Genomic DNA, 24574 nt, shown 5'->3' on the forward strand with positions numbered 1-24574 from the left:
GTTCTGGAGTATTAGAATGTGATCGTGAATAAATATTCCTAGCACAACAACTTAAGTAAATGTTCAACACCATAAGCATTTCAGCGCCATACTTTAATGTTGCAGCAGCACCCTCATACTTTTCTGCACTATTACATTGCGGTAGTTGAGAACAGCCATTTTATTGTGATAAAATATTATTCCGGTTGAAAGTTGACCAACTATATGGAGATCTCATCCAATCATTATTACTTTCTTAATTAATTACCATATGAAAGGTAGAGAGTAGTTCTTTCGTATATTTTGCTAGTCTCTTGTTTATCATGGATTGGGATTATGCCCGTAGAAAGGTATCCGACCTGATAGCATCCCATCATGGTTCTTCAGTAGCTGTGGTTCGCTTCACTTCAAAGTTCTGTTTTTTTTCAAAACCAATGCCATTCGATGTATCTGAAGAATTTTAAAATCATATTCTTTACAGAAGGAGAAAAGAGAGAGATTTTTGTTGGGAAATATCAAAATAAATGTTCAGATCTTGGTTTCCTTCTTTCCCAGGATTTACATTTTTATATGTAACCTTATTTTCTACAAGCTCCCCTCCTTGACCTTATTTTGTGTCCATGAGATCCGCTGCCAAAACTCTCTGCTGCACCTTTTCCACTGCCTCCCCTGCCACACACCAACCCCGCAGGGATGTGGAATTCCTATTGCCCGACGCCCTGGACATATTGTTTGGGGTCAAGGGCAACAAATGTTCATGTGTATTTTGTCCTTGAGACAAGTAGGTCCAACCCCCTGCAGCACAAACCCTTTGGCTGCCAGTTTGTAGGACCACATTATGGATCAGGGAATGGCACTGTCTTCAGTTAAGGTAAAAAAAAATCCCATATGTTTATGCTGTTCAAACTTGTATTTATGGTTCATTAATTGAAAGCCTTTATTATTAGGGTGCGCGCTCCAAGTAAAAGTTGTAAGCTCCGACAGCACTACCGACTGCGGTTCCAGCATAAAAATATGTACACACGTTTTCAAAGTTTAGCAATATGAGGCTATGTTTAATGCTCCAAGAATGCTCTCTGATTTGATGCAAATATTTGCAGAAGCTTGAAAGCAAGATTGAGGATTCTTTGCTTTCAAAATAAAATGTTAATAAAAAAATGAAAGCAGGAATAAAGCATTTTGCTAGACTGCTGTAAACTTTCAGGTACCATTTCATGGCAGCATCCTTTAGTATAACACCTGTTGATGCATGCTAGTATTTCCCAAAAATATTCATAATGGAAAATCAGTGTAACCAATTTCAATAAGATTATGGAAAACAAAAATAAACAAGCATTGGCAAACCCAGTAGGTCTGAAATTGGTGGTCAGCTTTGGCATGGTTTTTCTAAAACCATATTGGTGTGGGAGCTGCTGGGCCCTCACCATTATAACAAACATTGGCAAAAGCAAAAATTATTTTTTGGTCTTAAAAAGCACACACTGCCACAGTAGTTACTGGTACTGAACAAAACTACTTTGTGTGCCGATATGCTCCTTGTGAAAGAGCAGAATGCAGTCACTCACAGTGAAGACAGCCGATACAGAGAGAGGCACCAAATTTTAATAAACACAAAAGGTCACGGTCAACGCCAGACCAAATTAGGGGGCCAATTATTAAAGAAAGTCTCAAAAGTGCGCCCATGGTATCTGTCCTTGCATTAAGTGCAGCTATACGGCTTTCGTGAATTGCCAAGAATTTACAAAAGTATGAAAAGAAATGGTACTTCTGGAAAATATTTGTGAACTGCATTTTAGCATGAGCAAATATGCATGTGTAGATTTGCTCATGCGAAAATCTGAGTGTTTGCAAGTTCACTTTCCTTCCAACCACTTTCTCCCCCCCCCCAACTCTGGAAGAAGGTTTACGTCTGCCATTGTCATGCATACATTACCAACATTTCTCAGTATGAGAAAAGATTTGAGAAGAGTTGTTGAAAACCCTTATTACATGCAAGTTAGTAGGATTGCACAGACTCAAAAAGGCATTTAAACCCTGGAACTAATGCTTACCACTACCTTCAGCCACATTATGTGGATCTGCGGAAACGTGGCAACATAAGGGGAATGCAAGTATTCAAACAATACTATGGTATGAGCCCTGACATAATCAGAGAGGTTATATCAGAGCTCCTATATAATGAGATTGTTGCTATAATTTGTCGCTCCACTACTGGCACCGAAGGGACAAGTGGAGTTTGTTACAGGACAAGTAGGTTTATGAAGCAACCTGCCCCATACACAAGTAGAGTTTGTATTAAATTCCACTCCCCTGAACCCCACAACAACACTCCTACCCCGCCTGTCGGCACCAGAATACCCACAATTCAAGACTGATCCAGTTTCTGAATTGTTGAACTGTGGAGCAGTCAATAGCCAGCTCACCATCATCACCCCAGCAGCTCGGGCTCCCATGGTTAAACAGCAGATGGATGAAGGCCCAAAGAAATGGCTGACCGGTGGTAGGTAGCCTGATGCTTTACAGCCCAGTGACACGGCCTCGCAGCATACAACACAGGCCCCAAGCCTCAATGTCAGCACAGCCGGAAGGCCTGGGTACAAGTACGTCCAGCCACTTCTGCGGAACCCTGGTGGCTGGTACCTAGGTCTGTCCCCTGACATCAGTAACTCTCATTCTACATTTTGATTCTCCAGACAGCCCTGTTTTGGGGGCCTTGAACCACCAGTTGAAGGCTGAGGTGATAGTAGTGACACGCACACAGTTTCTTTGGCCCCTGGATCTATGTTCTCTGTCTGACCCTACTGCCTCTACTGAACCGAAAAAGGAAGTCTGACCAAACTAAACTTTTCTAAATGAATTTTCTGAGTAACCTGAATGGCCTTCTTAGGGATTTGCATCCTTGGCTGCATGAAAGTTGGAAAATAATGTATCAAATTATTCAAGCGCCAAAAAATGTCAAGAAACCCCACGTTAAAATATATCCAGTTAAACATATAATCTATATATCCATTAAAGGTTAAAAAAAACACCCTGATGAACCTCTCATGTCTCATATGCTCCCTCCAGAATACAGATGCTTACCATATGGCATGAGACTGCCCCATCATTGATAACTATTAGCAGGAGATCACCAAAACACTTGAATAAACCCTGTAGCCCAATAACCTCCAGCTGGGGTTTACATACTGCTTTCCAATGTTTTATTATTTCCTCTGTTAAACGGTTCATCCCTTCTGCCCTGTTGTCAACTTACCCTTTCCCGCTTTGAGACCCGATCTGGTTTTGAGTGCCACCATTTTCTCAGGTGAGTTTCACCTGGGAGGAGAGCTGGCAGCACCTTTATACCTGTCTTCTTGCTCACAGTATTAACCTTACTTCAAAAAGTTGCCTAAATGAAGTCATCTGTACCATGGCAATGAATTTTCTGAACTGAATACACTGTTCGGTTCTCCTATTCGTGGTTTCTAACAAATGCTGGTGCATTATTTATCTAGACTCGCCTCTGAAGGATTGTTTCTACCCTTCTCCATAGGTGGGCACTTGCAGAAATGAGGCCTCAGAGAGCCCAGTCAAAATTAGGCTTGAGTCCTTGTTGCTCCAATTCCTAAAAAGCTATAATCTGTTAACAATTATTCTTCCCCTGCGTTGCAGTACATGTTATAGTCCACTTGAAATGTCTTTCCATCTTAATCCCTCTTCGCCCCCCACAAAGCTTGATCGCTTCTGATGCCCTTTGGCAGTCACGTGAGTGGTCCGTTTTCTGTGAGTATTGTCATTTACCATCGATGTCCTGGGAGCAACTTTTCTTTCAAACTCCAATTAAATACCTATAGTACTCCCTTTACATGCTTGACCAAGGCCTAGTGAGGCCGAGCAGTCCAGTTTTACTGTGGTAGATGGGAGTGGTTAGAGATCCAAATGAAAGGAGACAGATCCAGATAAACTGAATGTTCAGCCAGTATCATAATTGCAAAGAAAAATATAACTTTAACTTGGAGATAAGTAGAAATTACAAATTGAAAATTCCTGAATGTATTTGAAACTTATTGTGTCAAGGCAGAATTCCAAATATTATCATTGCTCATACATGCCAAGTGCTCTGTTTCTTTAGTCTTTGGCCCCATGGCCGACCAGTGGAGAAGCGTGGCTCAGTGGAGAAGCGTGGCTCAGTGGTTAGAGGCGGCAGACCCGGAAGCTGAGATCGACCGTGGACCAGGGTTCGATTCCCCGCCTCGGCGAGTCTCGGGCTCAAAAAATTCCACGGACTCGACAATTCTCGCTCTGGTGCCTACTCAACCCACAGGGTCACACTCTGCGACTCTGGGCAATAGCTTGCTTAATCTCCACTACGGCCCCTCGCGGCGGGATGCCTGGCTTTCACCTTGTGGACACCCTGCCGGGGTTTCTCACAGGGGAATACCAGGACGGGTTCCCTAAGCAAGCGCCGGGACGCTCACGGGCAGCCGTGCGCTCTACAAATCCAGCACATTTAACATTACATTTACATACCGTGGGACTGCACTCAGGTTGATTAATGGAACTTCGGGACTCATATGGTTGTTTATTAAAATGCTTACAAAAGTTATTTGATGCTACATGCTTAAAAACGTTTTTGATACTTGAATCAACCTGGAAGTGGTGCCAGGCAGAAACAGTTCTGTGTTTAAAAACCAGTTCAGGCTTCAATTGGGTTTTATTCTTTAAACAAAAGACAAAGTAGTAGTGACCTAGTAGCTACATGAATTTAAAGTTTTGAGCGTGCTGTAATAGCTTTATCAAATAGCTTCACCCACACAAATAAAGGAGGAGGGATAGACCGCTGATGCCAACACAAGAGGGTCTAGCCTCTGTTGAGATGGGATAAAGTAGCCTTATTGGCTAGCGGCAAAGCTGAGGCCCTAAGAGCCCAGTCTGAAGTTGCCATATTGTATTTGTCTCTGAATGCTGTGCAGGATGGTTTGGATAAAGCTGTAGTGATGATGTGGCACCCTAGGATTAGCCAGGGGCTGCATGTCTTCTAGAACATTTCACCCCTACTTAAAAACCCCTGCCCAAGGGAGAACAGATGAGAATACACTGCACCTGAGAGCGGGAGAATGCCCAGCTTGAAAGAGAAGCCACTTGATCCCTGCGAGGATGGACTTTGGCATTTTAACTCCAGCTGACCCTGAGGACTGGGATGTGTCTCTCCAGAGCTAGTGACACTGACCATTTTATGCCTACTGAGGAACAATTGGGGGAATTAACCTACCTGTGGACTCTGAATGGTTCCCCTAGACCTTCCATGGACTGGCTGTTGACTTTGATGATGCCGCCCAGGTGCCCTGCAGGTAAGCCCGGAGGTTATGGGGCCTAGGAAGTGCAGCAGGGAGAGTATTCTGCTTGCTGACTGTGTAAGATACCCCCGCAAGCAGAAAAGAGACTCAGGAGCACAAGCAGAGGTCATGTCTGGTGCAGGGATTTGGCAAACCCTGCTCCCTACATAAATAAATGTTTAAAGGCCAGAAGACATAAAAATGTTGGCCACTGGGTCTTGGCTCACTCCAGAAAAAACTTAGCTGCAGAGCGTGATTTGCTGTTTCTCGTGCTGAGTCCCCTGGGAGATTGAGCTTACAAATATCGTATCTCTAGTCCCACAGGGCCTATCAGGACGATGGTGCAGACGATTTTACTGCCTCATAATCCCCAGCAAGAAGGTAAAAATGTGCCTAATTTATTTGTGGTGATCCCAGGAATTGCAGGAGCAACACTACATGTTTAAATGTGTTTGGTCGGCTGCAGGAAGTGCAACAGCCCCCCAGGAATGTTTTTAAGAAACTAGCCCCAAGTCGTCTAGGTGGATGTATTGATGACCCTGGGAGAGGTTTTGTTGGCCTTTAAAGCATGAGCCTGTACTCTGTACATGGACTTTGGAGTGTAGCAGCTCCTATCGGCTTGTCCTTTGACTGCTATAGCAGTCTAATAAACGGAAACCTCTGCTATACGTGTATTGAATGCAATAATTTTGTTGACGCTGACAATGCAAGGTTTAACAGTATAATGAAAGCTATTGACTGTTGGTACTACTCCCATTGATTTCAGTGGTGGGTCATATAATATGTATTGCATATTTGTGCTGTCCAATTTGGTTTCTAGGGGATTACATTGGTGAATTATAACGTGTTTCCTAATACTGATGTGGTGACACCCTGACAAAACTAATAGACCTGAACTATGTGTACTGAAATCCTCTTTATTGTGATGTTTTTTTCAACTATACATGGGTAATGGTGTTAATAGAGTTCATGAACAACTAGGTTTGTAACGTAATATGAGGGTCTCGCCTAACTTATGTTTCTACCTGATTGTATACATTTATACTTTAATGAATAGTATTTAGTAGTGTGTGTATAATAAAAGTACTTTTCATTTTTGAAAGAAAAGACACTAACTAAAAAACAATTTTTTGAGTGGTGGTGTTGTATATTAGAGAGCTGGAGTTAAAACTGTTGTAAAACTACTGTCTAATAATGTTTACTTTGTAACTTGAACATGGTTAAACTAGTTGTAATTAGTTAAAAGTGTGTGTACAGTTTAAACACTAGGCATGTTTATCCTTTTGAAATGCCATGTATACGACTGGTTTAAAAAAAATAGGGAGTAAAACACCCCAACCTTCTGTTTGGATGAGGTGAGTTGATGATCATGTCTGATCCGTTTATATTTCTTACAGGTACAGTCCCCAAATGTTGCTGCCTATTTTTCTGAGGCTGAGTGGAAGCTTTTACATGAATGGCAAAGAGAACTCTACAAGAATGTGATGAAGGAAATTCACCAAGCCTTAATCTCACTGGGTACGTATGTATATGTTTTTTTACACGGAGCTACACATTTCATATGACACTCATCTTTGTTTATCTTTCAGAGACTGTCAAAATCCCCTTTCTGCATAATTACTGACGTTTGTCTTTTTGCATTGTAGAACTATCCCAATGTTGCAGAAATCAGCTAAAGATAACAACACTTAAGAAAATATCCTGTCTAAAACAATCAAAATGTGGTATAGGAATTCTTTGATCTTGTGTCTTCTCTTGCTTTAGGCCTTTTTAGACACGACTGTGTATACTTGCCTTACACCACCTTTATGCTACCATATCTAATCTGGATAAAGCACTATAATATTATGTTTCTATTTCTGAACTGTCTTTCAGAGATTATAGATTATAAGAAATAAAATACCCCCTAATGTATGTTAATATGATATTGCAAGTGTTTCCTCAAAGCTGCGTGACTCTATAAGCCCCTACACCCTTTTATCTCTATTTGATCAAAGACTCTTTGGTAACTTTCAGTATTAAAATAAAGTACACTTAAGAGATACTTTTTCCCATTTTTATTCAGTTCTCAATGGCTTATCTCTGTACTTCTTCTTTTTATTTAGCGCTTAAATTCGACATAAAATGAAGAGCTCCCTTTTGATTACTTAAAAATAATATGATTGGATACCCTCAAGATTGTACAAAACTACCCTAATCTCATATTTTACCCCATAATAAAACTCTATTTTATTATTGCTTTTATCTGGGGAACTGTGTCTCATTTTAAGTTCTGTTTACTTCCGATTGCAGGTCCTCTTATTGCTGCCACAGTCTTTTCACTAGGTGCTCTAGAAAAGGAGCAAGTGTACGTACCACACAAACAGCAGTTGGCGAGAAGACACAGCAAGAACTATTGTCCAAGTAAGTAAAAAGTGCCTACATGTTTCGCCTGGGATCAGGCAGTAATGGTTAAACCCATCCTTTGGATAACTAATACAAATTCGAGTAGATAATATACTGGCACATTCTCACATCAGTTTCCCACAAATAGACTGGTTGCATGTAGTAGAATAATGGGGCAGATCCAATCTTTATTATCAAATGTTTTAGCCAGGTAAGTGTGATTAAAAATGCAGCCATCATCAGGACAATAACGCCTTTTCAAATGGAATATGGAGGCCCATAGGAATGAATGGCAATTACTGAATCAGTAAATACCGATTCGGTAAATGGGGGAAACATTCAAGGGTGCCAGGGTGTCACTTTGACACCCTGTTGCACCCCTGAATCGTGCTTGTGAGCAGATGTGGCACACATACATGCCCTAAGGGCATGTATGTCTGCCACATGGCACAGTTGAAAATGCACAGATTTGCATTTTCAAAGGTATTCGTTATTTACCACCAACTTATAGTTGGTGGTAAATAGCGAATCCTTACAGGTGAAAAGCACTCACTTGAGTGCTTCCTACATTTCATATTCGGTAATTTACCGAATCGGTATTTAAGAATTCGGTAATTTACTGAATCCTTAAATACCGAATCGGTAAATTACCGAATCTGAAATGTAGCCACCTACATCCCAAATGCCTAATACCGGTCCGTAACGGCCGAAATTCGGTAATTTCAGCCATTACCGACCGGTATTAGGCTACCTACATCTGGCCCCTGGTCTCTTGATTCCCACTTTAGATGTGGCTATTCAACATTCTATTGACCGGCACAGGTGAAAGGTCGGCCCTTGGGAGGTTTAATAATTTGGGCGAGGAATATGACAAATTATACCATTAAGAGGTTGCCAATCTCCTCCGCCAATATTCTGTATAATAGACCCCAGAGTGTGAACAAGGAATCATTGACCTTAGCACTTTTAGATACTTTCCTGAGCACTTTACTTTCTAATGCATATTTAATAGTTCCCAGTGACTTTAATGTGCATTATGAACCCTTGGGGGCCGATGATCCATCTTTAATGGACGGAGAAGCTGCACTATGGCAGATCCCTAAATTGGGCATCTCCTCTGTTAAGAGAAGTTCCACCATGGCACTCAAGCTATTGGGCATTACTCTAAGAATAGGGTTAAGATCTTGCAACAGGAGATCCCAATCTGACAAGGACGGTGCTGTAACCTTCAACCGATTCAACTGTTCAAGTAGAATAGACTATATACTACTGTCTTTACATGCCTGGCCATTTTTGTCCGATATGGAAGTCCTAGAAAGAGAGGACAGTGATCACAATGCCCTGATCTTGTATTTGTGTGGGCTGATTGCCCAACAAATATGGTAACTAATTCTAGCCGATTGGGTAACATAGTCCCCTCTAACAACAAAAAAGCCCTAAAATGGGACTATGTGGAAGCGTGTCCGGATCTCCTGAAGGAGATATATTCCAGGGTGGGTGATGTCTAGGAAAAGTTTATCTAAGATACGGAATCGGGTCCAAAAATAAAAATACATGAACACCTGTTTGACGGATTGAGAAATCTTTGCATTGTATATCAACGATTTGGCTGCAGCATTAAACTTTGCAAACAATGATGCCCCTAAAATTTGCCATACGAAAATTCCAAACTTACTATTCACACATTATTCTCTGCTCATTTCTAAAACTTTGAGTATACTAGAAGCAATTTTAAACTGCTTTTTATTGTTCTGCTCTGATGGAGGCCTTGAGTTAAATATATTGAAAAGAAAAGCTATGATACTGAATTCTAGGAGGTCCCTACACTCAAGAATTGAGGTTAACAATTCCCCTCTTGAGCTGGTACATGATTCTGTCGAGGGCAATTCTCAAGATGGCCAAAAAGATTAAATCTAGGAATCTAACCCCTGCGCTCAAACGTTATAAAGTTAATGCAAAAAGCGCTGCCCTATATGGTGTAGAGCTGTGGAGTTACTGTTGCAGTAATGAATGATCAGTAGCACAGAATCGTTTTCTCAGACAACTTCTTATCCTTCCCCAAAGCACACCAAGACTCCCTGTACTCCAGGACGTGGGCTTGTACCCAATATCTTTTACAATCCAGGTAAGACCCTTATTTTTTTGGCATATGATTTGGACAACTTCCGAACTGGAGTCCTCTATCTCCCCTTGGAAAACTCCTAAACTCACCAGGTCACTTGAGAATCCCGTGGCTGTCATATCTAAAAAGAATGTTTACAAATTGTAAAGCGCTCTGATATTCTTCGGGATCAAGTTTGCGCTATATAAAACTTTATAAATAAATACAAAATAAAATAAAAAGCTCTTGCTCTGCAAGTCATGTTGGCTAGGCCTGACGCAGCCACACAGATATCAAGGTTGCTAATTAAGGATCGGTGTTGGTGCTATCTGTGGGGCAAGCAGATTAGGAAGTGCTCCACAGGAAGTCTAACCAACCTTTTTCTAAACCACAAGACCACTCTGTGCTGTGAACCTTTATTAGATGCCATACAAGGTTCTTTTCCCTGCAGCTTTACATGAAGTTTTGTTACGGAATGCTCCCTTTGGCAGATTTTACAAGGAGATGGGGGAATTCTAGTAACCTTAGCTATCCCTGCCCTATGTGCACTTCTGGTCTTGACAACAGCCTTCATTTTGTATTCTTGTGCCCTATCCTTAGACAGCCCCATAAGAAATGGATTCTCCCTGTGTGCTGACTCCTGGGTCTAAGGTTTTTTCACACAGCCTTAAGGATACTGAAATCTGACACTAGGGAGGTGGCAAAGGTCCTACATGCAGCCTGGATAATACAGAGCAAGAAGGGCGGTTGAATAAAAAACTTGTACAAGCCCAAACTCCATAAATGCCTAGCCGAGATTGAGTCATCTGTCCCAACTGTGTAGATATATTTTAATTGCAACCCCTGCTTGAATTTTAAATGTTTTTTCAAAAGGTTCTTTTGTTTATCGTTTCATGGTTCTTCTATTTTTAACCTGTGCTTTTTTTATTTAGTGAATTGTTTGATTGATGTATGCGTTTTATGGATTTGTAATCCAAAATAAACAATTTTGATATGATATTAACATACATGATACTGGGCTGCATCTCTTACCTTTCTTTGCCGGCAATCTTTTGTTTACTATGGTGTAGTCTAGTCTTGCATAACTTTTATGTGCTGAGGAAAGGTTAGCAAAGTCCACCTTCAGTTGGTGTCTGAATCTCCACCAATCGATCGCACCCAGGCCTTACAAACAGGCATTACCTACTGGGGAAATCCCTTTGTCTTTTGGGCCTTATCTAGATCTACATTCATGATCATTTTAACCCTTTCCATGCGTCGAACAGCCCCTGGCCGTCCGACGTCACAGTGGGCGTGTGTATTGGACGGCCGGGGGCAATCCAAACCCCGCCCACTCATTTCGCCCGCACCACAGTGTAATATAGTTGACAGTCTAGTAGCTGGGATGGGAGGAGCTAGGTGGGCTGAGGGGAAGAGGAGGGGTCAGGACAGGATGAGGGCAGTTAGAGCAAGGACGGTACGAGCTAGATGTACTAAATAAAGCTCCAACTTAGATGATACCAAGTGTCTGTGTTAATTGTAGCACGATGCTACAACTGGCGACGAGGGTGGGATCAGCGTGAATGCAGCCCACAAGATCGTGTGAAGGCACCCTGTCCCTGCAGCGTCGAGAGAAGAGCTCCGCTGCCGAGTGAAGCTGATAACAGGCAAAGGAGGTCAGTAGTGAGAGACCCCGATCCTCAGCGACGCTGGGGAGCCCCAAGAGAGTCACGACACTGAGCACTGAAACGCTCGGTGACAGGAACCATTTCGCGCCGAAAGCGCGAGTCCCGGTGGATACGTGGTGCCCAGCCGTGGTGAAGAAACAGGAGTCGGGAGCCCACTCCGACCCTGTCCAGCAACCTCATAGTAAAGAAAAGGTGCCCTGGTGAAGAGGACGCTGTCCCCGAGAGCTAACTGCCAAGCGCGGCTGAACGCGCCGAAACCGGAGCCTGGATGCCGTCGGAAAACCTCACGCCCGATGCGTGAGGTTTGGCATGCTGTCGGCGTAAGTGAGAGCGGGAACTGTGACAGTGAGCTGGGAGCCCACCCCAAGCTCACCTGAGGACTGCTGTGGCCTGCTGTGGCCGAAAGAGAGTGCATCCTGGTGTGGACTGCCCCCGTGAAGGTCCCCTGTCAAGCGCTGCTGAGCGCGGTAAAATTGTGCCCGGCGTCGGAAAACCTCACGCCGGATGCGTGGGTTTTGGCACGCTGCTGCCGAAGGACTCTGCAAAGTAAGGCGGGAGCCCACCCCAACCTCACCTGACTGCAGCCTTGACCAGAGGGAGCCAAATCAGGAGTATGCTGACCCTGGGAGCAACTGCCGGTGAGTCCTGTGTGAAGAAACTGGGTTGAATGAAGAGAGAGAAAGTAGTGCCTGCAGATAACCACGGCGGCCATCTTTGAGTCAGGCAACTTTTGGGACATCCTCCCTGTGCAAACTGTAGGCGGCCATTTTGAGGTCAGGCGAGCTGAGTTTCACAACAAGCATTGGCAAAGACCAGACAAGCATTGGCGAAGACCAAACAAGCATTGGCAAAGACCAAACAAGCATTGGCCAAAGACCAAACAAGCATTGGCGAAGACCAAACAAGCATTGGCGAAGACCAAACAAGCATTGGCGAAGACCAAACAAGGACTGGCGAAGACCAAACAAGGACTGGCGAAGACCAAACAAGGACTGGCGAAGACCAAACAAGCACTGGCGAAGGCCAAACAAGCACTGGCGAAGACCAAACAAGTACTGTCAAGAGCCAACAGACAAGCCGTGGCGAGTAGGAGCCAACAAGCAGTGGCGAAAGGAAACAAACAAGTATTGGTGCATGCAAATAAACAAACATTGGTATGTGCAAATGAACATGCACTGGTAAATGCCAAGAAATAGGCATTGGTAAGGCAAATAAATAAGCGTGGATAACGGCGCGTGAACAACAATGAACAAGTCTTGGCAACCAAGACAGAAGAAGCACATGCAAACACGAGAGTGAATCAACTAACAAGCACGAGCAACCACAAGAGTGATTTACCAAACATGCATTGACAAAACAAAGGTCAGCACGGGTGGAAACGCGAACGTTGAGAAACGCAAGCGAATGCGCAGTGGCGAATGCAATGAAGTAGCACGTGTCTATAAAATAAAGGAGGCACAAGCAAACACAAGGACCAAGCAAAGACAACAACACAATGGAACAAGCATAAGCAAATGCAAGAGACCGATAAAGACGACACTGAGCACAAACCAAAGAGCGCCGAAGAGAGAAGAGCCGCTGGGCAAATCTGCAGAAGACCCAGAGGAGGGCAGTCCTACAGAGGACCCCGGAGAAAGTAGAACCATCCAAGTTCGTTCACCAGCACATACAGCGCATACTGGGATGGTTACAAAGACTATCAATTTCTAAGCAAACGACCAGACCAAAGACCTTGACCAGAATCTCCCTCTCTCATGGCGGGAAGAGACGTAGCACCGCGGGTCACTCCAGACACTGAAGTACCGCCCCCAGCGGTGCAGACTGATGAGTGGATCTCGGATCTCAAACGACACTGGTGGCTCGAAGCTTTGGAAGATTTCTTAAAAGCCAATGGTGAGCAAAGAGAGAGAAAATGTCTGATACTACTCCTCCGTCTGGTGGGTCCTGAGGGCCGCTGCCCAATCAGGACATTTTCCAAAGAGGATACAGATATCTACAAAAGACTCCAAAGGGAGCTCTGTGCCCATCTCAACGCACAGACAGATGTGGATCACAATCGCATAGTTTTCAATACAGCACGGCAGGAACCAGGCGAACCGTTGCCAAACTTCATCACTCGGTTACAAAGTCTGGTACGAGGCTGCCACTTCAACACTTTTACAAATGAGGATGCGGTCCGACTTCCGATCATTGAAGGTTGCACAAACCCTGACACCAAGCGCAAGATCCTGCAAGGGCATTGGTCGTTAAAGGAAATCATCAAGAAGGCCGAAATTGGAATGCAAATAAAAGCAAGAGACAAATTCAAGGACGTGCACCTGAGAGCAAACCATCAAGATACCTGGGAAGACAGAACTCAGAAAACAAACAAAACTGAAAGGAGAGAGAGGGAAGGCAGACCAGAAAAAAGACAACGGGAAAGATACAGTGACAAAGAAAGTGACAAGGATTACTCAGAGTCAGACTCCTCAGCGTCTGACTACTCAAAGTCAACCAAGGATTACTCAGAGTCAGATGACTCAGAGTCAACCATCCAAAAGACAACTCCAAAGAGTTATTCACCCCTCAAGAGTTCCTCAAGGAGTCATTCAAAGTATGACACACAGTACTCTGATGAGGAAAGAGAGTCAAATGGGACAGATCGCACTCCTGGACAAGAGGGCATCCTGCACAACAAGTGGGAGAGAAAGACAAACCCTAGAAGAAGGGGTCGCACTGGTCAACACCTGAAGTCGGCGCAGGAACATCAGTCGTCAAGCAGTGAAGACGAGTCCAAGGAAACATCTGGCAGGAGACCGCATCACCCCCAGACCAGAGGTGTTAGAGCATCAAACAAGCGTGAAGGAGAAACAGGTCGCACAAGATGGACTGATCCTCCACAACAACGAACCAGAAAAGATCCATGCATCTTTGGCTCCCGCGACAATGGAGAAACGGAAGGGAAATTGTTAACTTCAGGCGAGAAGGACAAAGAGGCAAAAGCTTGGGATCAAGCACAAGGAACAAGCACGGGGTCATCAAACAAACCCCCAAATGAGACAGCATTGAAGATGCTCCAACAAAGGCACACGGAAAAGCCTCTCAAAGACAATTCAAAGGGAAAGAGCAATTTATCACGGACTACGGAATTCAAAAATCCATTACCCGAGACAGTTTCAAAGAAATGTTTGAGAAGGAATGGGAAGAAGGATCTCTCTGATGCGGAGCGCACATCCATCCAACCCTGGAAGTTGACAAAAGACTTCTCTGACCCAGAAAGCACGTCTATGGCCAGAAACTCCTCTGGTTCAGAGAGCGCGTCTGTCCGATCCTTTAAAAGGGGTATGGCCCAGACCTCCTCTGATTCAGAGAGCGCATCTGCCCGATCCTGGAAGTCGACAAAAGGTTTCTCTGACCCAGAGAACATGTCTGTCCAATCCCGTGAGTCGACCAAGTCATGGTCCCGACAACAGACATGGCGTCAGCCACCCGAACGCACCATGGAACCAAAGGACATTCTTCCCGTCAAGAGCAACATGTCACACACTAAGGTCTCTGAATACTCAGTCACCCCACCGGACAACCTGTCATGTCAGGCACAAGTATATTCAGACACCGATCAGACACCGTCACCCCTGAAGGGGTCCGCAAGGCTGACTCACAGGACCTACAAAAGGAAGACAGAGACAGTGGACCTTAGTAACTGGATGGGAAAGGACCAGCCAGTCACTCCGCAAGGAAAGCCGGATGTGTCAGGAGAGAGGGATCATCAGATGAGAGAGAAACATGCCTATGCACAGAAGCCGGACGTGTCAGTAGAGAAATATCATCAGATGAGAGAGAGACATGCCCATGCACAGATAGCTCACGAGCTCGCCAGACAACCCGAGGCCGTGAATGAGTTATCGAACCAAGCCAAGACCGTCTCATCAGATGGCACCGTACTGTCTGGCATACACGACCCTGAATTGGAGGGCAGTGTTGCTCTCGACCGGACTAGCCAAAAGGAAGTAAGGGTAAATGTGGCGAATGAGTTACCAAACCAAACCAAGACAGTCTCATCAGGTAACACCGTACTGTCTGGTATGCATGACTCTGAATTTGAGGGCAGTATTGCCCTTGGCCGGACAAGACAAAAGGAAGCAAAAGTAGATGCGGGTGCTCGGAAGAGGACCGGAACATTATCCACTCGTGAAAGAGATCGAGCATCTGAACCAATCGTAGTTACACCACCGGAAGGAAACATGAGGACTGTGGACCGCGAGAGTCAACAGTTTACACGCAACGTGGTCAAGAATGCCTTGATCAAGACAACAGAAAGATTGACCAAAGCCAAGCCCACCACTGATTCAACACTACTGAAGCTTGAAAAACAGGCCGTCCGCCGACCCGCGTGGTGGATTGAAGAATTGCGAACACTGAAGACATTGAGCTCATTTTGTTAAGAAGGGGGGAGATGTAATATAGTTGACAGTCTAGTAGCTGGGATGGGAGGAGCTAGGTGGGCTGAGGGGAAGAGGAGGGGTCAGGACAGGATGAGGGCAGTTAGAGCAAGGACAGGGTACGAGCTAGATGTACTAAATAAAGCTCCAACTTAGATGATACCAAGTGTCTGTGTTAATTGTAGCACGATGCTACACACAGCGGAATTCGCGCCACGGTCAACGGGTTAAGGTCCATGCCAAGTGTCAGGGGTCCCACTGCCTCAATCTTTTGGGTTATGATTTTACATTTTGCTGTTCTATGTTGTATTAATATTTTATTGTGTTTTGTTGTGGAGTGTTGCTATTTTGTTGTTATTATGATTTGCCGAAATATTTTGTGTTGGTCTGTCGTATTGTATTTTGTGTTGCGTTATTGCGTGAAAGTGTTATCGTTTTTCACTGTGATTGTGCATTTTTTTTTGGGTTGTACTTTTTCGTTTCTTTGGGCACTTCTACATGTGGTCATATTTCCAGCCAAAATGAGTACACCCTATTAAATGTCTTAAACTACCACTTTTCATGCTCACTTTATGCTATCCTGCCTTTTGTCACTTATTTATCAATAAACCTGTTTATTTTGAAGCCTCATTGGTCAGTCAGTTAGCGTGTGTACTTCAGAAATGAATTCAGTAAGATAATACCCAACAAATCGAATAATTGCAATCAAATTGCCAAAATTAGTGTATACCGAATATCAAAAACATCTGTCATGTTTATAAGAGCAGCATCTTTAATGTATGAAAATAAATAATTCATTATTCATACATACGTGTATTAAATCAGATTCCACACAATCCATGCAAGAGAAAATCAGTTTATTTTTTACAAGAAACCAGTTTTGTTTTGATGCAGTACGTCTAGAAGCTTTTGGTAGAGTCTTTACCAACTGCATAATAACTCTATGGAGTGTGCACCATGCACTATTTCATGCTTGTAATGAAATAAAACGGCTCAACCATACCTTTTTGTTTGTACCAATTTTTTTTTAAGTTTTCAAAAACCTTTATTGAGGAACAAAATCATGGCAGACACAATACACAATGCAATTCCGCAGCTCTCATCAGCAAAATACAGTTCAAGTCAGTCATTTAGTTACAGGTAGATTACATTTTACAGCAACTTGGTAAACCAGGAATGTTTAAATCACAGCTCCACTGTACCAAGGTCTCATCCACCCAAGGGGAGCACACGTGAAATAGCAACAACAGTGAGGATTCTAAAAAAGCGGGGGCGCTAATGGAAAGGGAGGGGGCAGTCACTGACCAGCGCCGGTGGCCGCCGCGGACCCAGGGCCGGCGGGGAGCGCGGGAGAGGCAGCCCCGCTGGGGTGGGATAGGGAGAGGAGATAGGCGACCAGGGGGCTCCAAATGTCAACAGGTCGAGATCTGGCAGGCATTAAGTCCCAGAACTCCGATAGGAGAGTCTGGCACCGAGAGGCATCCTCCAACCAACTCTCTGCTTTAGGAGCAGGCCGCCGACCCCAACACATGGCCACCCTGCGTCTAGCAAGGACCAGCAGCATGGACATCAGACGTCGAGAAGCATCAGGGCAAAATTTAACGAAGCCGAGAAGGCACAAGGGGGGATCGGGGTGCACTGCAGCGCCGGTGATGTCAGAGATGGTAAATGTAAAAATTGATACTTGTATAGCGCACTACTCACCCGCAAGGGTCTCAAGGCGCTTGTACGAATACCGCTGTGGAACCCATCCTGGCTTTCCCTGTGAGGTGTCCACTCCTGGGCACCCCCAAGGTGGAGGCCAGGCATCCTTAGCGTTGTGGGGGCCGTTGTGGAGATTAAGCAAGCTATTGCCCAGAGTTGCAGAGTGGGCCTCCATGATTGGAATAGGCACCGAGGCGAGAATTATCAGGTCCGTGGAATTTTGAGCCCAAGACCCGCCGAGGCAGGAAATTGAACCCTGGTCCCGGGCTAGACCTCTGCATCAGGGTCTGCCGCTCTAACCATTGAGCCACACTTCTCCACGTGGAACACACCGCCCGCCAGAACTCAGAGACCTTAGGGCAAAGCCACACTAAATGGCCAAAGTCTGCGGCAGGAGCAGAGCAACGCACACAATTATCCCCAGGGATTAGCCCGAGCCGGTGAAGCTGCACTGGGGTTCAGTACAATCTGTGCAAGTACTTGAAATGGATCAGGCAAAGCCGGTAATTCGGTGACAGCTTTTTCGTTTGAGTACAGCAGTAGAGCCAGTCAGCCACCGAAATATCAATACCGAGGTCCACACTCCATGCCTCCCGCGCACGATCCAAGGAAATGGGGGCGGATACTAGTGAAAGAGCGCACAGTTTGGTGACTAACTTGTGCGGCGACGGGGAAGTATATAGGAAGTCCAGAGCCGGAATGGTGGGCGGGGACTGAGGGAATGTGGGGTGCAGCTTCCGGTGGGGTGCAGCTTCCGGCAAGGTGCGCGCAGCTGATAGAATAAAAGCATGTCCTGCAACCCTGAGGAGTCTGAGTGAGAGTAAAAGGAGTTCTCTGGGTATAGATCCGCCACCATCCTCAAACCCAATCGCGTCGCTTGTCGGGACATGCTGGAAGACTGAAGTGAGGGGAAATCTGGGTGGTTTACATTTGGCATGGAGTTGGCAGAGAGCAGAGGGAAACCAGAAAGCCGACGCAAGCCAGACCAGGCCCAACTTAGCGTCTCGACCGTGTCAACCTCGTCCCGAGGGCGCACCGCGGTCGCGAACAGAGCAGTTGACAGGGGCCAAGGAGAAGCCACATCGGTCTCAACTGTGACGTGGGGCTGATAGGGGGTAGGGTGAATCCAAAAGTGCAGGAAACTGGCCTGGGCACATGAGGCATAGATCCTGAAATCAGGCGTGCCCATCCCACCGGCAGACATGGGGAGAGTGAGGATATCATAAGCCACTCTAGGCTGTTTGCCCAAACAAGCGAGATGACTAGGGAGCACATTTTGCGAAAGAAATGAGAAGTGAGGGGGATGGGGATGTTTAAGAAGAGATAAAGGAATTTAGGAAGGACCACCATTTTGGCAATTGCGATTCGGCCCGCCAGAGATAGCGGAAGTCGGCTCCACGATGGGATCCTGGATTCAAGACAGTCTACCGCCTGCCCGAAGTTTGACTTCCACAGTTCGTCCTAATCCCTACTTAGCCAGATGCCCAAGTAGCGCTTGGGGCCGGAAGCCCACATGAACGGAAAATCAGGTGGGAATGGCCCAGTGGCATCAGTCAAGGGGAATAGACCAGACTTGCTCCAGTTCACCTGGATGCCCGAAAGCCCGCCAAAACGTATAATTTCCCAGACCAGGGGGCTGAGGTTTTCCTGAGGATGGCGGACATTTAGGGTAACATCGTCCACGTGCATTGAGACGAGTAGGGAGCGGGACGAGAATCGAATACCCCTGTGAGTGTGGTGATGCCGAAGCCTGTCGGCCAGGGGCTCCATTGCGATGGCAAAAAGCATGGGCGATAGCGGGCACCCCTGGCATGTGCCACGGGCAATACTAATGGGGTCAGAAACCTGACCATTAATGCGGAGACGAGCCAATGGATTGGTGTAAAGGAGTTTAACCTTGCGCAGAAAGATGTCGCTGAAACCCATACGCGGTAGGATGTAAAATAAGAAGGGGCACTCCAGTGTATCGAACGCCTTAGTAGTGTCGAGTAGGGCAGCCACTGCCGGCAGATTGGGATTCATTTGATGCAAGACTGAGAAGATGGTACGAAGGTTATGTGAGGTTGCCCTACCAGGAATGAAACCAGATTGATTGGGGAGGGCAATGGTGGGCATTAGTATTGTTATCTATGTTTATAAGGGAAAGGGGGCGGTAGGAGTCGCGACAGTCGGCAGGCTTGTCAGGTTTAAGAAGCAAGGTTATCATCGCCTCACGCTAAGAATGTGGGAATATACCGGTATCAAAAGACTCATTGTACATGGCTGCTAGATGCGGTTCCAGGATGTCAGTGAACGTTTTGTAGAACAAGCCAGGTAGGCTATTGATGGCTGCCAGTATTTATTCCCTGGAAAACCGTTTGTCAAGGAATTTTTGATGGTAGTGTTCGAGCAAGACGAGCGCAATAGACTCAAAGTATTGATCAAATTCATCCCGTGGCAAAGGGAGTTGTGAATAAAAATCGAGAAAACAGGATTTTCTATCCTCCGGGGAGGTAGTCCTATCCAGGCCACCATCACTGAGGGCCGTTATATATGAGGCAGCTCGCGGTGGGCGAAGAAGGTTAGCAAGAGTACGCCCCGGGCGGTCCCCCTCCCCGAAGCGGCGCGCCCGACCCTCTCTGCCCAGAAAAGACAGTTCACGGCCAGCTTCATCCGAGAATTCGGTATGTTTTTGGAGTAGCAGTGCCAACGTCTCAGGGATAGGGCACGTCGCCTGGGCGACATCCAGATCCTTAATTTCCTCCTTGAGCTTAGCCAGGTTGGTGCGAATAGAGCGGAGGAGACCCGCCTGTTTAGAAATACATTCGCCCTGAATGACGGCCTTGAACCCTTACCATAGGGTGGGGGCGGAATCGATGGAACCCTTGTTTAAATCGAAATAGTTGGTGATCGCAGTATGGATGTCCGCACAAAACGCAGAGTCCCGGAGGGCATTGGGAGGAAGACGCCAAGTGAAGGCCCGTCTCGGGGAATGAGTAGGCCTGAGACGGATATGGACTGGTGCATGATCGGACAAGGTGAGAGCCATGTGCACAGCATCAGTGAGCCAGGACAAAACATCCGGCGAGGTCAGCCAGGGATCAATTTGAAACCAACAGCCCCTTGTGCCAGTGACACAGGTGCCTTCACGATCATCAGGACGGAGGTGGCGCCAGGCATCATAGAGAGCGTTGTCAGTTAAAATGGACGTAAGAGCTGCAGCTGCACGCGGATGGGACGTGTAAGAGCCCTAGCGATCCAGGGTAGCTGAAAGAGTGACATTGAAATCCACATCCCAAACCACCGCCGCGGGGCCGCAGGAGGAGATGAGGTGCCATACGTGATTAAAGAATTCTGGGTCATCGGAGTTGGGAACGTAGACGGCGGCAATCGTGACAGGCTGGGCCAGTAATAAACCATGGAGGATCGCATACCTGCCCTCCGGATCGAGGAGTACCCGAGCGGTCTGCCAAGGAAGACCCCTGTACAGCAGAATTGAGACGCCCTGGGCATACGAGTATGTTGAAGAGTGGCATTCCCCCCAATAGCGAGACTGGAGTCTGGAGACGGATCTGGGCAACATGTGCGTCTCCTGTAAGAGGCATATATCTACTTTGTGTCGCTGTAGGTGTGAGTGTATCAGTCGGGCCTTGCGGTGATCATTCAAGCCTCGGACATTCCAAGTCCAGCAGACGATGTCAGCCATAAGGGGGCGGTTCAGGGTGCAGCACCTCACAGCGCGGACGGCAAGCTACACAGACTAGCACAGCGCACATATGAAGCAAGGGAGTCAAAGGGCGGCAGGGTACTGTGCTGGTAGGGAGCAGCGCAAGCCAATAGAAACAGCTCCCGGTGGATTTCCACACACAGGGCAATGCGAGAGAGGCGCATGAGCGTCTGACTGGCAGGTGTGGCTCAGAGTGGGAAGCGCTCCGGCAGGTAGTGAAAGCGTCCCACAAACCAGTCCACAGGGTGGCGCAGCATAAGAGGGGAGGGAAGGACCAGTGGAGCAACATGTTGACCTATAATACATGACCAATGACTGTAGACAGAGCAGATCGGAGATCACAATGCTGTGTAAAAATAAAAACGAGACCGATTGCGGACTGAAATCGACTTGCAGCGAAGCTATGCAGGAAGCACCATGCAGTGTCAAGAACCATACATGTAGAAGTAAAAACAAACAACCATACAGTGGCGAAGTAAAGCCACAACCCCAGTAGAGGAGTAGGAAACCCCCACAGTAACCTACACCCACCCCAACCAAACCGTACCCTGCAGGGACACTCCCCACCCACTCCAACCCCCCAATTAGGCTGAGTTTCCAACCCACCCCACCCCAGGAACCCACAACTGGGAAAGGGAAGGACTGCAAAAGAGAAAGGACTCATCCCGTGGGGGCATGGCAGGGCTAGGCATAAACCCCTGCAAGAAAGCAGGGTGGCCAAGCTAAACCTAAAGGGCAGGAATTAAGAAACAAACAAACAAACAGAGTCTACACAGTCAATCATTGTCACTGAGACGACCAGAGCCATCAGGCTGAGATTTAGGAGGAGAGGAGCGAGCGTCCTTGTCGAATCTTTTAGCGAATGCCATAGCCTCCTTCGGATCAGAGAAGACGAGTGTTTTAGTGCCCTGTCGGACTCTCAGTTTCACTGGGTAGGCCAAGGAGTACGAGACCTCATGTTTCTGTAGCAGGCGCTTGGCAGGCAGAAATTCTCGCCGGGCCGCTTGGACTGTGAGGGTGTAGTCCGGGTAGAAGGAGAGTGAGTTGCCCTGGTGATTGATGGTGCCCTTGTCCCACACAGCCCGGAGTATGGCATCCCGATCTCGATAATTCAAAATTTTAGCGATTGGCCGCGGAGGCAGCCCGGGACCAGGGTGCGGGCCAAGAGAACAATAAACACCAATGAAAGGACATCTCCAAAGAGCTCCCTGATCCACTGTTCAACAAAGTCCTCCATTTTAGAAATGTTGGTGGATTCAGGGAGGCCTGTGATGCGGAGGTTGCTTCGATGGGAGCGGGCCTCCAAATCCTCATTCTTCTCACGCATGACCGCCAGGATTTTATCCATTTGGAGCAGTTTCTGATGATCCTGGGTGGCGGCATCCTCGGCTTCCGACACCCTAGTCTCGACATGAAGTAAGCGGTTGTCGTGAGAGTCGACGCGGACCTTGACCGAGTCCAAACGAGCTGCGAGCTGATCCACTGTTGACTTGACGTCCAGCATGATTGCCTTGAGGTCATCATCCCGAGTGGAGGGGGCATCCATGGTGACAGCAGAGTCGGCACCCTCAGAGCAAGCGCCGTCCTGACATGAAGTTCTCCGGAGCTCAAATGCGATCTTGGGCTGTCTAGGGTCCGTTTTCCCCATGTTGAGAGGACCAGTCGGCAAGAGCGGGGCTCACGCACAGCAATCGGCGGCCCAGGAGAACAGGGACTCGCCTTCCACTAGGAGCCGACAGTGTCCGACAAATAAATGTCAAGGAGAAGCCCCCCTGACGAAGACTACAGCAGTCCGGAAGAATGGCCCCGGGGAAAGTTAGGGCAGCCGAGGTGGAGAGCCAGCGGAGCACACAATACCCCCCTCGCAGCCCACCACAGGAGCGACAAGCAGCGAAGGAATGTGAACTGGGGCCCCAGCCAGCCACCAGACAGGAACGCCACAAGAAGGCCTCGGTCCCGCAGAGTCACAGCAACCGGGGTAATGGAGGGTGCAAAGGAGCCAACAGCCAGCTCGCCCCAAGAGGCGGTACGCCGGCCGGTCGACTCGCACTATGCCACTGGGCCGGGCCACCACGTGTCGAGGACTGGGATGATGTCAGGCGCACCACAGGCCCCAAAGAAACAGGAGGAGGTGAGGAAGGTACCCCCAGGCGACAGCAGTAATTGCAGAGCGGTAACGGGGGCCCATGTCACCCCAGGAAGCCGCCTGAGCCGAGGAGTCTGTCTGTGAAGAGGGTGGGCGCTTCAAGGTAGGGCCAGCGCGTGCAGGAAACAATGGTGGCCAAAGGAGGGCCGCGCCGACATAGAGGTGGGGCACCAGGCTCCGGCGGTGACCCCCCTGTGGAAGGCAGGCAGAGGGTGGATGCGGTGCGTAGGTCCCAGAGGCGGCAACACAGGACCCATGGCAGTAAGGGGGGGACACCAAGGTCCAGCGGTGTCCCTCGGGCCAGGGATCAGGCTAATGGAGGATGTAGCTGAACCGCCGCAGGCCAAGGCCCGATCCCCTGCCTTCAGTTCAATGGGGAGGGACCAGGGCCTGAGGAAGGTAGAAACAGCCGGGAGGCCGGGCGCCGGTTGCGGACAGCGAACAGGTCAGCCAGCTAGCCGGGAGGCCGAAGAGGAGGGGGGGCGCCTGCCAAACAGAGGCAAATAACCAGCGGGGAGCCACAGGGGGCCCGTCGCCCACGCCTCCACACCCAGGTGCCCACGGCCGTGAAATGCAGGAAACACAGGGCGTACTGAGCGTTAGCTCCCAGGCTGCAGCACCCCCGGGACGGACGGACCAGTTTGTGCGTCCCCGACCCCGTCAGTCGTGCCAAAGAGGCAGCGCCACTCACCCGGTGTTGACGTCGCCGTCCTCGGATCTGTCCCAGATGCCAGCAGCAACAGGAGGCCTCCGCACCACCCAGCGAGGGAGGCCGCCAAATGCGGTCTCAGGATCGTAGGCCCAGCGTCGGCCAGGAATGTCTTATCTCCGCCCGGAACCTCACAGGAGGGTCGCAGCGCGATGGATCGGCGCCCCACAACCAGGGGAAGCAGAATGCAGTGTCGGAGTGCAGGAAGGGTGCAGATGCCTGCAGGATTATTGCGGATTTACCAGCGTGGCCGGCAGAGCCCACTCAAAGTGCAGCCATCTTGCAGCCATCCAAGCCACACCCCTTGTACCAGACAAGTTGACAAGCAACATAAACGTGACCCTAGGTCTTATTGCACTAATACACACAGGCGTAAATAAAAATACAACTCTGATGACATAAATTATTCAAAATAATAATTCATTGGTATGGTTTGCTAGT

General features: G+C 47.5%; 1 protein-coding gene across 4 annotated transcripts in view; it reads left to right on the forward strand.

The window, feature by feature from the left end:
- LOC144763251 (uncharacterized) overlaps window positions 1-24574 on the forward strand; it is a 136278-nt gene that overhangs the window by 54461 nt on the left and 57243 nt on the right. For 2 of the 4 annotated variants that reach the window (XM_078648686.1, XM_078648687.1), the window contains exons 2-4: window positions 6692-6812; window positions 6941-7018; window positions 7587-7697. In XM_078648686.1, the coding sequence (XP_078504812.1) occupies window positions 6692-6812; window positions 6941-7018; window positions 7587-7697 (310 nt within the window). The remainder of the gene's footprint in view (window positions 1-6691; window positions 6813-6940; window positions 7019-7586; window positions 7698-24574) is intronic. The other 2 variants (XM_078648688.1, XM_078648689.1) reach the window with 1 other exon arrangement.

The sequence above is a fragment of the Lissotriton helveticus genome, chromosome 6 (genome assembly GCF_964261635.1).
Source record: "Lissotriton helveticus chromosome 6, aLisHel1.1, whole genome shotgun sequence".
Lineage (NCBI taxonomy): Eukaryota > Metazoa > Chordata > Amphibia > Caudata > Salamandridae > Lissotriton > Lissotriton helveticus.